The 12,500-nt window shown below is 41.6% G+C and overlaps 2 protein-coding genes across 2 annotated transcripts in view; both read left to right on the top strand.

The window, feature by feature from the left end:
* The window catches only part of mogat3a (monoacylglycerol O-acyltransferase 3a), a 10,958-nt gene extending 1,532 nt beyond the window's left edge, over positions 1-9,426 (top strand). The window contains exons 2-7 of the mRNA XM_082145702.1: positions 2,235-2,413; positions 4,274-4,478; positions 6,714-6,888; positions 7,375-7,574; positions 8,432-8,511; positions 8,605-9,426. Of these exons, the coding sequence (XP_082001828.1) occupies positions 2,235-2,413; positions 4,274-4,478; positions 6,714-6,888; positions 7,375-7,574; positions 8,432-8,511; positions 8,605-8,679 (914 nt within the window). The 3' untranslated portion in view covers positions 8,680-9,426. The remainder of the gene's footprint in view (positions 1-2,234; positions 2,414-4,273; positions 4,479-6,713; positions 6,889-7,374; positions 7,575-8,431; positions 8,512-8,604) is intronic.
* A 392-nt stretch (positions 9,427-9,818) lies between these two features.
* tsc22d4 (TSC22 domain family member 4) overlaps positions 9,819-12,500 on the top strand; it is a 14,533-nt gene continuing 11,851 nt past the window's right edge. The window contains exon 1 of the mRNA XM_082145683.1: positions 9,819-12,500. This exon is cut by the window's right edge and continues 391 nt beyond it. Coding sequence (XP_082001809.1) covers positions 12,166-12,500 — 335 coding nt within the window. The 5' untranslated portion in view covers positions 9,819-12,165.

Raw genomic sequence — 12,500 nt, 5'->3', positions numbered from 1 at the left:
GCCACGTTAATAACGTTTGTAAGAAACCAAACCGTTTGTAAATCCGTCAAGATTTCAGCGAGATAAGAGGATTTGTGTGCGTGCTGATCACTCACCTTAATTCACAGCTTCCCTGTGGTAAGATGGCCGCCGGTGATGCCGGAAGTGACTCCGCCTTAAGACATCTAGCCTTTATATGATATCTATGGCCACTACCAAGCCACGCCTACCGAGAGAGCGCAGTTGAAATCAACAAAGCTAGGCTACGAGTGAGTCTCCGTGACGAGTTTGCCTGGGATTTCGAGATCGCCCAAAATGTCCGGGATTCGGCTTTTGCGTTCTACAGTCGCCATTCATTATGTTTACTGTGGCGAGCAGGACGAGGCTGAGGGGCGCGGGAGAACGGCGAGCAGGACGAGGCTGAGGGGCGCGGGAGAACGACGAGCAGGACGAGGCTGAGGGGCGCGGGAGAACGGCGAGCAGGACGAGGCTGAGGGGCGCGAGCAGGACGAGGCTGAGGGGCACGGGAGAACGGCGAGCAGGACGAGGCTGAGGGGCGCGGGAGAACGGCGAGCAGGACGAGGCTGAGGGGCGCGAGCAGGACGAGGCTGAGGGGCACGGGAGAACGGCGAGCAGGACGAGGCTGAGGGGCGCGGGAGAACGGCGAGCAGGACGAGGCTGAGGGGCGCGAGCAGGACGAGGCTGAGGGGCGCGAGCAGGACGAGGCTGAGGGGCCCGGGAGAACGGCGAGCAGGACGAGGCTGAGGGGCGCGGGAGAACGGCGAGCAGGACGAGGCTGAGGGGCGCGAGCAGGACGAGGCTGAGGGGCGCGAGCAGGACGAGGCTGAGGGGCACGGGAGAACGGCGAGCAGGACGAGGCTGAGGAGCGCGGGAGAACGGCGAGCAGGACGAGGCTGAGGGGCGCGAGCAGGACGAGGCTGAGGGGCGCGGGAGAACGGCGAGCAGGACGAGGCTGAGGGGCGCGAGCAGGACGAGGCTGAGGGGCACGGGAGAACGGCGAGCAGGACGAGGCTGAGGGGCACGGGAGAACGGCGAGCAGGACGAGGCTGAGGGGCGCGGGAGAACGGCGAGCAGGACGAGGCTGAGGGGCGCGGGAGAACGGCACGAGGCCGGTGGCGTCATTACTGAGACGCACCGATCTCGTATCTCTCACGGAGGAGCGGGAATTTTCTTAGCAATGTTAAAACGCACATCACTTGTTTAGCGTTCATGTAAACACTACATTCAGATTCACCAATCGGAATGAATTCAGTTAGATTGAAACAAAAGGTGTGCATGTAAACAATGAATGGCGACTGGAGAAACCAAAAGCTGAATCCCGGACATTTTGGACGATCTCGACGGCCGGACATGTCCGGGAAAAAGAGGATAGTAACCCCTACTACTCAGCTTTCTCCTACTATTCAGCTTTCTCCACAGAACAAAAGCTTGCTAGCTTAGCTTCCAAAGAAAGACGACTGACACTGTGTACATTCTGTGAGTGAGATCCCTCTATGGGAGGGTTGAACACATGCGGAACGAGCTCCTCCTACTGGCTGTAGTCTTTAGCCTCTGGCCAAAAAATCCTCCGATGACGCAATATGACGATTTTTGCGTCATCGGAGGATTTTTTCCAGACAAAAAATATATAAATCCCTCATCTCAGGGGGATATGAGGGTAGAAAGCACGGTCATTCGAAAATACTACAGGTTTTCTACTAATACAAAGCTTAATGCTAAATCCTGAAGTATCCCTTTAAATGACTTAAATACATTATTGATCATTTGTGAGGTTAATGTTCTTATTTATCCTGAAATGCTGGTGTACGAATTCTTTTTTCTTCTTCATATTACAGTAGATATGATTGTCATGAAAATAACATCACAATACAAAAAATATATATATCTAAAATAATGTTTTATCTTATTGAATTACAGTGAAATATTGGCCAGACTTCTTGATAAGTTTGACCTTGAACGCAAGGATAGAAACTTTCATCCAAAATATCATGGCATGAATCTGGAGCTCAGTGTGTTTGATGATCAGAACTGAACACACACCATTAAAGCATCAGCGGACCGTCTATCCACAACAAAATTAGTAACATTGTGTGTCTGAACTGGCTAAATGTTTGACATGAGTACAAACACACTAATAAACACACATCGCTCTAGAGGTCAGTCACACTGTTCATCTGTAATAAATCATAAACACACACACGTCTCTCTGTCTCTCTCTCTCTCTCTGTCTCCAGCTCAGGTCTGCCTGGCTGCGTTTGTGCTCTTGTGCGTCAGTGATTGGTGGATTCTGGGAGCGCTGTACGCTGGTTGGCTGTATCTGGACAGGGACACGCCCTCATGTGGGGGTAGGAGGTCACAGTGGGTCAGAAGTTGGCGCATATGGACGTATTTTCGGGAATATTTCCCCATCACAGTGAGTTTATGCGAGCATTTGACACTTGACGTACTTTTTTGATTTTTTTTTTTTTTGCGTGCTCACATTTTTCCGGAATCATCAAAAAATAGGGTATCATGTGAACGCTCAAACACTCAAAATTCATACAAAATTGGTCGCGTTATCATTGAATCTGTACTTTAATACATTTTAGCTGGCTCCTCCCCCTAGTGGGCGGTGTCATGTTTCATATTTTACATAATTTACTGCACTATTTAATTTATTAGTCAAAATCACCTTTTAGAGTTTATATCTTGTATTAACCTGAAATGTCTAATATAGTTTTTTGTTAATTGTATGAATTATGTTGTTTATTCTGTTTTCGCCATGAAAATAACCTTGTTGCTGATATGGCATAAATACATTTATTAGTCAAATCATTTTTAATTTTGACTTAACGCATATCGTTGGAAAGGTCTGAGACTCAAAGTGACTGTTTTGTGATGAAGTGATAATGTGACGGAAATGTGTTAATTTGTAACAGGAGAACACGTTTCAAAACTAAAAACTATTTCAATTGTGTGTTTGCCGCCCGGTGGCTATTTTTGGGATAGCGCCTAAACAAAATCTCACAGGAACCTCAATTATTGTGATATTAACCTCAAATTTGTAGCGTTTTGCCACACCTGCCAATGGCCATGAAACTGTTTCTGCAAAAACAGGCAGTGTTGACACCAACATTTTAGAGACCATTGAAAACTCACAATTCTCTATTCCAATTTGGATACCACAGCTAAAACTACTTGCCTAACTCATAATTTTTAAAACATGATTAAAGACAAATAAACAGTCAATAATAAAATAAGAACAAAAAATCTATAAATCTATCAAAAAGAACAATATAACAAAGAAACAAATGAAATAAACAGTGTTTTTCAGGTCTTACTGTAGTTTTCAGGAACAGAAATTGAATAAAGCAAGCAAATGTGAAATAACACACTTATTAAAGTTAGAAAAGTTATTCAGTCAAGAGCTGTGAGTGGTTATGTCTCTTAAAAACACATAGAGACAGCAGGAATATTAGGCTGCTGTCACTTTAAGAGCGAATGCACAGATCCAACATACTGATGCACACGTGTGTTTTCCTTCTCAACTGTTTACGTTCACTTAAGACATAACCGACTATGTTTGCTAGGATTCTCACTGTGTTTGTCATGATTTTGTGTAGCAGAGACGTGAAAGAGAGCTCAGTTTAGTATTCGCGCATTCATCTGGCGAGTGACACCGCTTCATACACTCTCCAACGCTGTTTGGCAAGTTTTCATTTTAGGCCCTGGACGTGTGTGACCCTGAATCACGTCACCAGTCTCGAGTCGCACGGGGATATCTGTGGCAATAGCCAACAATACACTGTATGGGTCAAAATTATCCATTTTTCTTTTACGCCAAAAATCATGAGGATATTAAGATCATGTTTCATGAAGATATTGTGTAAATTTCCTACCGTAAATATATAAAACATGTATTTGTGTGAGTGAATGCTGCACAATCGAGAACATAAATGAACAACTTTAAAGGAGATTTTCTCAATGTTTACATTGTTTTGCACCCTCAGATTCTAGATGTTCAATAGTTGTATCTCAGCCAAATATTGTCCTATCCTAACAAACCATACATCAATGGAAAGATTATTTATTCAGCTTTCAGATGATGTGTAAATCTCAATGTCAAAAAATGTACCCATGTGACTGGTTTTGTGGTCCAGTGTCACATATGGCTTTGGTTTTAGAGTCCAACATACAGACCTTTGGTCTGTTTTCCAAAGCATTGATGAACTACAATCACTTCAGATCTGTGTTCAGTGAACGGGTAAGACTCTGTGTTTCTGTGTCTCTCTAGCTGATAAAAACAGCGGATCTGGACCCTCGGAATAACTATCTGTTCGGCTTTCATCCTCACGGTGTGCTGGTAGCCGGCGGATTCGGGAACTTCTGCACGGAAGCGTCCGGATTCTCTCAGATGTTCCCGGGACTCACGCCGTACCTGCTGATGCTTCCCTTCTGGTTCAGAGTTCCCTTCTTCAGAGAATACATCATGAGCGGAGGTGTGTGTGTGTGTGTGTGTGTGTGTGTGTGTGTGCGTGTGTGCGTGTGTGTGTGTGTGTGTGTGTGTGTGTGTGTGTGTGTGTGTGTGTGAGTGTTTACTGTATAGTACGTGTGTGTGTGTGTGTGTGTGTGTGTGTTTGCCCTTGATGTTTATCCTTGTTGTGTAATGAGATGTTGTGAAAGTGTTTTGTGGAAATGCCTGAACCAGAACCAAGTAGGTGATACAGCCACACACACACACACACACACACACACATACACACACACGCACACACACAAGCTTTTGTCAGCACAATGAATGTTTCGTATGTTCCTTTGGTAACACTTTACCAGAAGATCTCATTAGTTAATATATGATGAACTAAATATGAGAGAGATATACATTTGACAGAATGTATTTATCTTTGTCAAAGTTACATATAATTGTTTGTTCATGTTAGTTAACTAACATTAACAAATACACATTTTAAAATTCAAATTCAATACATTTTAAAAATGAATTAGTAGAAATTAACATTAGCATTAATAAATGCTGCAGAAGTATTGCTCACTGTTAGTTCATCTTAACTAATATACTTAACTAATGTTAACTAATGAAGCGACTGTAAAGTGTCTCTTTTCATGGAGATTTTGCAGGCAGCAAAAATAACTAAAATAAAGAAAATAGGGCTGTCAAAGTTACTGGACTTGATTTATAAAACAAAATAAAAATAATAATTTTGTCATTTTAAGGGTGAAATATGGTTTCATCTCCTCAGGGACTTTTTTTTTAATTATAATTTTTTTAATAGAATTTTTTTTTTTTTTTTTTAATTATTAATTATTGTTCCAAAGTATCAAAGTCTTTTTTTTTCTTTTTTTTTACTGTAAAAAAAAAAAAAAAAAAAAAGTGTTTTTGTGAGAAAGTGAAATTCAGAAACAAAAAACACATTATTTGTAAGTTTAAATGTGCATATTTACTGGTGTAACTTAATAGTCTTGAGAAAGTTGTATTTCTGCAACTGTAAGTGACAGAAACGAAGGTTAAAGCGTAAGTGTCAGTGGATCGTGATGTGTGTTGAGTCACATTTCCCCAGTCTGATGGAGTTTCTTCAGCTCAGGGTCAGTGGTGTAACTGTGTCACGGGTTGATTGTGTAAATCAGAGAAACAGACGCAGAAGATATGATATGATTTATGGACTTTCTGCTGCTCCTCGTCCACCTCTCTCTCTCTCTCTCTCTCTCTCTCTCCGCTGATAAACTGGGAAGATTCGAACACCGAACCGAAAGTTCACTTTATGAACAACATGCCTCTTCAGTTCTGAATGGCTGTTTCCATCCATGCGTATTTTATGCAAGTGTTTGTATGTAGAGTAAAAAACTCCAGATGTGCATAAAATCGAATAAATTCATCCTTTAAAAAAAAAAGTGTAATGCAACATTTAAAAAAAATTATTACACAAGTATAATACGCAACTTTAGATGGAAACTGACATGCCTGATTTCTTCACTTTGTTTGTGATGAAACTGCTTCATTTTGCAGTTTTTTTGCACAAGTTTGATTCACAACTTTAGATGAAAATATAGCTGACGTTTATTCAGTTTGTTCGTGATCAAAAGGTGCTTTTTTCGCAACGTTTTTATGCAATATTAAAAATTTTCTCACAAGTTTAATTCACATCTTTCTTTAAATGGAAACAGATTATGACATCACGTTTGTTTGTGATGAAAAGGTGCTTTTTTCACTAATATTTTATGCGATATTCCAAATTTCCGCACATGTGTAATTTGAAATATAGCTAAAGAAATGCCTCAGTTATTCAGTTTTTGAAAAAACCGTAGTTTATTTGCAAATGTTTTATGTGATATTCCAATTTCTCGCAGTTTACTTCACAACTTTGCATGGAAACCACTAATGACGTTCCTCATTCGTTCAGTTTGTCGTTGGTTGCAAGGTCCCGCCCTCACTCCCGCAGAAACGGTTACTACAAAGTTTACTGTGTGAAATAAACAGTTATGGACATGGAGAAATCAAAGTTCCCGAAAAGTCCGTTAGTGCTTTAGTGATTACTTTGTTTAGAGAAGCTGTCAATCACAGCTGTCAATCATGACGTCACAATCCCATTTTTATAGCATCAAATAACGAACTAAGATCAAACTTAGACGCTGGGTTTATGAGCTATACTGGGACCAGACACTGGGGGGTGATCGAGACGAAACCTTGACCTCTAAACCTTGACCTCTGACCTCTGCAGGGCTGGTGTCGAGTGAGAAGGCCAGTGCGAGTCACCTGTTGAGTCGTCCCGGTGGAGGTCAAGCCGCAGTGATCGCAGTGGGAGGAGCTCCGGAGTCTCTCGATGCGCGACCGGGAGCCGTAACACTTCAGCTGCTGCAGCGCAAAGGCTTCGTTAAACTGGCCCTCAAACACGGGTGTGTGTGTGTGTGTGTGTGTGTGTGTGTGTGTGTGTGTGTGTGTGTGTGTGTGTGTGTGTGTGTGTGTGTGTGTGTGAGAGAGAGAGAGTGTGTCTCTGGAGGCGCGACCGGGAGCCGTAACACTTCACACACCGTGAGAGTGAGTGTGTGTGTGTTTAAGAGTGCATTTATGTGTCAGTGTGAGTGTGTGTGTGTGAGTCTGTGAGTGTGAGTCTGTGAGTGTGAGTCTGTGAGTGTGAGTCTGTGAGTGTGAGTCTGTGAGTGTGAGTCTGTGAGTGTGAGTCTGTGAGTGTGAGTCTGTGAGTGTGAGTCTGTGAGTGTGAGTCTGTGAGTGTGAGTCTGTGAGTCTGTGAGTCTGTGAGTGTGTGTGTGTGTGTGTGTGTGTGTGTGTGTGTGTGTGTGTGTGTGTGTGTGTGTGTGTGTGTGTGTGTAAGAGAGGTTCTCCTGGGTTTGATCACTGTACGCTGTTTCTCGTGTGTGTAGAGCGTGGCTGGTCCCCGTCTTCTCATTCGGGGAGAACGAGCTGTTCGATCAGATGGAGAACCCCACAGGCTCCGCCCTCCGGCGCGTGCAGGACCGCCTCCAGCGGATGATGGGCGTGGCCATGCCTCTGTTCCACGCCAGGGGGGTTTTCCAGTACAGCTTCGGCCTGCTGCCCTACCGCAAGCCCATACACACCGTGGGTGCGTACACTACACACACTCAGCACACACACACACAGCCCTTACACACCGTGGGTGCGTACACTACACACACTCAGCACACACACACACAGCCCTTACACACCGTGGGTGCGTACACTACACACACTCAGCACACACACACACAGCCCTTACACACTGTGGGTGCGTACACACACTCTGAGGTTGTGTTGTACAGCACATCTAGATGTTTCTGGTGCTCTTCGTGTGTCGGTCAAAAATGGATGTCAGTCAAAAAAAAAAGTTATTTTTAGGGGATTTTATGGTACTAAATTATATTTCCGCTGTATTTACTATCCATTTATTCACTTTTTGAGCATAGATCTGAAAATTAAATGTCCAACTTAAACTGTGGTAAATCCTGAATGCTTTAGAGCGACAGACTGAAGTTTGATCTCTTTTCAAAGACGACACTTGGCAGATTATTGCTGAAGTGAAAAAAGTTTTAAAAAGTGAACTTAAAAAAAGTTACAGAATTTTACGTTTATATTGTTATGAAAAATTTACAAAAATACTGTTTAAACTTTTTATGTTTTATATGTTACAAATTGTACTCTAAGACTGAGAAAAATCAAAGCCATAAAACTGGTTGTGTTCAAAATTTGAGGTTGATATCTGTAAAAATGAGCTTTCAGTGAGAGTGTGTTCGGCTGCAGTACCAAACGCTTCCACTAGAGGAAACTCGTCATTCCAATGCGCTCATTTACTTTTTCGGTCAAAAATGACGGAAGAGCACCAGAGGGTTAATGCGTCCAGATCAGTGTGATGTTATACTGCCCCCTGTCTGTGTGGATGTTACCGTGTGATAATATATTATAACTCAGTGTGTCTGTCTGTAGTCGGACGCCCCATTCCTGTAACTCAGACTCCGTGTCCCAATAAAGACGACATTGAAGCTCTTCACTCTCTCTACATGAAGGTGAGTCAAATACATGTCCACAGCTGCTTTATGATTTTACAATCTTTAATCTTTAATATGCATCCTTTCCAACATGTGTTTCTGCGTTTGCAGGGTCTGACGCAATTATTTGAAGAGAATAAGAAAAACTACGGCATCCCAGAAGACAAACATCTCAACTTCATTTGACGTCTGTTTTGTCTGTGTTTTACTGATGTTAAATTATCAATGCTGCTGATGATGATGATGATGATGATGATGATGATGATGCACGAAACTAAAGTTACACTACAAAAGGACAAAACTAACTCCTGTCACGGATTATTATCACAATCATCATGATTGATTTTGTTGCACTGTTTGTGGTTTCATCAGGATCCGCCCAGATTTTAACATATTTGTGCATGCTAATGGTTGATTTTTTGAATCTTTGCAACACATGGAAAGTAAATGCATTTGCTATATAGTTAAACAATAAGACGAGAAGGGTTTTGTTGTGTGGTGAATATAGCAGTGTAACACCGAAATGTGAGTATATTCACAAAATAACACAACCTAGTGACTCATTACTATTATTAAATGTTTACTACCTATCCAAAATTTTAAGGTTATCATTAATACAATGTTTTTTAAGCATCCAGTTGAACATCTAGTCCTGACAGACCAGAATGTGGTTTTGCAAATAAAATCGTGATGCAAATTAGAGTTGAACAGGTGTTTTCATGACATAACTATAGCTTTATATTGTCACTGTATTGATAGTTTGAAACATATCTGTTTTATAATGTTTCTTAACACTTTGTGCTCTTGTAAATCTTCTACATCTTGGCTCTGTCGTTCTCACATTTGTTTTTAATCAGGAAATGTGAATTGATTGAATGGGGATATTGCTGTACGAAAATAGGAAAACAAATAAATTGGTACTTTTTATAATAGGATCTGTCTAATATATTTGTTTTATTCATTATTTCTTTTACATAATAAAAAATGCAATTGCATTCTTGAAATAGTCGGTAGGTGGCAGTGCGAACCTACATTTCTTCGACTTGATTTCGTTTTATTTTGCTCACCGATTCAAACGTATTGTGAGACTTTACATCGACGAGTTGAAGTTATATATTTGTAAATTCTAATGATCTGTGCTTTGGCTACTGTTAAACACTTCTGATTAAGAAAAGCGAATTGTCAGCGTGTGTGTCGAAATTAAGAATCGTACTAAAGCGAAGGCATGTCTCATGAATATTAATTCGGACGCCGATTGGTTGAGTCCCATCGCGTAGCCTCATGAATATTAATGAGTCATGCCTTCGCCATAGTAGGATCCTGTCGCAGGAACGGAGGCGGAACTTCCGGGTGATGGAAAGTTGTCAACAGTTTCGTTGGAGGAGAATTAATCTGTAAATCTGAGTTCATTAGTGTCGCTTTAAAGAAAATCCACTCCTGAACTCTACAAGAGAACAGAAGCTACGGGATTTCTGCGACTGAACCGAGAGATCCGGAGGAGTTTGTGTGACTCGTACTTTATTAGGGGTGGATCTGATGCAAACTGATGGAGAATGAACAAACTGTTCGGGTGTGGATGATCAATCTGAATCATTCTCCTTGACTCTAAAGGGATAAAAAAAAAAAAAAAAAGTTCTTCTCTTTCTGATTTCAGTTTAACGGAATATTTTCTCCTCCTCCAGGGATTTTAAGTGTGGACGCAACATGTGAGCTGTGTTTAAGTTCACAAAATCTCTCCAATTTGCCTTCTTCATGGGATTACAGAATGCTTCTGGCTTAAGTTTGGTCCTAATTCACATTTCTATTGGGCTCAGGTTCAATCCAGATCCAGAAATCGCTCCCGCACAGCTTTCCTCTATTGTAATGTTTCTATTTGACATCGAACTGCTCTGATTCTGGTCTTATATTGACCTGATGCGGGCTGGTTTAGTGTAAGTAAATGTCAGGTTTTGGGCTGCAACAGTATTGTGCAATGCTTCTGTTTCTGTGCGCACGTATGCGGGTATTTGCTTAAGGGGATACGAGGAGTGCGCGTGCATGTGCGCGTTCTGTGACGTCATTTCTACTCCGAATCACTGGAATCAAATCTGATTCCAATTTTAATTCGAATCAACCCCATGCAGCCCCGAACTGTAATATTTATAGTTTGATTTTATGCTAGTTTTGTTGCTGAGAGTATTTGGCATCGTTTGAGTTTTAATGTGCGGGGACATTGGAAGACAAGTTCAGCAACCATTTGTAATTAAAGATTAAAAGCTTGCACCACCTTTAAATCATGTAGACAGAACTGAAACGTGTAGAGTTTGATTCTAAGTTTTGCTCTTAAAAGTTGCTGGGTGTTTTGAGCTTTTACGCAAAGTTGTTGAACTTGCTCCAGTTTTAATTTAAGGTTAAAAAGTGTTATTATTCAAATCAAATGCGAGTTTTCAAGTTTCTTTTCAAGTTTTACTCTTAATGTTGGTGATTGTTTAAGCTAGTTCTAATTTTAAGTTAAATGCATGATCCACTTTTAAATCAAATCAAATGAGACCGTAAATCCACACTTGATTGTGATTGAGTTTGATTCTTTTGCAGTTGCCACTCTTTAAAGTATTTCAAACTGTTACAGAAAACTTTTCCACTTGCTCTAGTTTTAATTTGAGATGAAACGCATGGGTTAATTTCTAATTTGAGTGTCACAACTGTAAAATTAAAGTTTTGAATGTTCTATTCAAGTTTGACAAGCTTTTGAGCTTCTCCACTTGCTCTAGTTTTAATCTGAAGTGAAAAGAGCCAGAACTGTTACATTTAAAGTTTGATTGCGTTCGAGTTTTACTCTTAAAGTTGTGTGTTTGATCTTTTCCACTTGCTCCGGTTTTAATTTTAAGTCAAAAGCAAGATCCACTTTTACTTAGAATCAAATGAGCAGTCAGAACTGAAACTCCAGACACTGTGTTTGAGTTTGATTCTTTTGCAGGTTCTTCTCTTAAAGTCGCTCAGTGTTTTGTCACCAGACGCTAGCAGAAAGTTGACGGAAACAGAACTTCTTGTTTTTATAGTTACCAAACTTGTCCTGCAGAACTAAAAGAAAAATAATGTCCTGACACGCTCAGGCGTTAAAGCTGCAGGACGAAATCATGCAAAACGCCCTAATTATGGTGTTTATTTAGCTAACATCTTTTGGAATGGGCTGTTTGATCTTGAAATAATCAAATCTGTGCATGCATGGCGATTATGAGTCTCTTTTTTGTGTCTTGAGCTGTGAACGCACACACTGCACTCCTGCCAGAGGAAACAACCATCAGAGCCGAGACTTGCGCAACCACTGGGCAGAGAAACTGCTCTTGTTACTGTACTGGCTCTAGTCTAAATACTCCAAACAGCCGCAGGGAGAAGAAGGAAAGATTGCCAAGCTCAATGGAATAAATGTGATTTATTTAACTTTTTCGGTTTCGACAGATTTTACCACGTACCTGTGAGTTCACCTAAGGACAAAAAAATATGGTTAATCAGATACAGATCCACCCTAGAGACTGAGTGAAAGAAAACAAGTGCTTTGGAATGATTAGGATATCCGTTTCTTAGAGAGATTCTTCCACTCTTTTCTTTCTCCGCCAGAGAAATAATGAACAACGATCGAGCTTTGAGCGCTTAAGCATAACGTTATACCGCTCGCTAACGCTCAGTCCAAGAATGAGTGGTGGAAAGAAACGGAGCGGTTTTCAAATCACCAGTGTTACATCGGATTACAATCAGGGATCTGGAGAAAACAATCTGACGGAGTTACTCAGCCCTGGGAGTCAAAGAGCCACGCCCCCTTCGGCAAGAGGCCCCGCCCATGGGCGGAGCCCCAGAAGCCAGACTGCATCGCCCAATCAAATTTTATCCAATGGCCCGTTACTCCGTCATAGCTCCGCCTTCCAGATGCAACAAAGCTCTAGTCAGCCGTCTACGCCCGTCACGACCAGGAAGCAGAATTCGCTGGATTCGAGCGGGGCGTCGCGGTTTCGCGTGGTGCGTTTGGACCA

Source organism: Leuciscus leuciscus (genome assembly GCF_965113295.1).
Source record: "Leuciscus leuciscus genome assembly, chromosome: 18".
NCBI lineage: Eukaryota > Metazoa > Chordata > Actinopteri > Cypriniformes > Leuciscidae > Leuciscus > Leuciscus leuciscus.
This window is presented reverse-complemented; position numbering and strand designations above follow the sequence as displayed.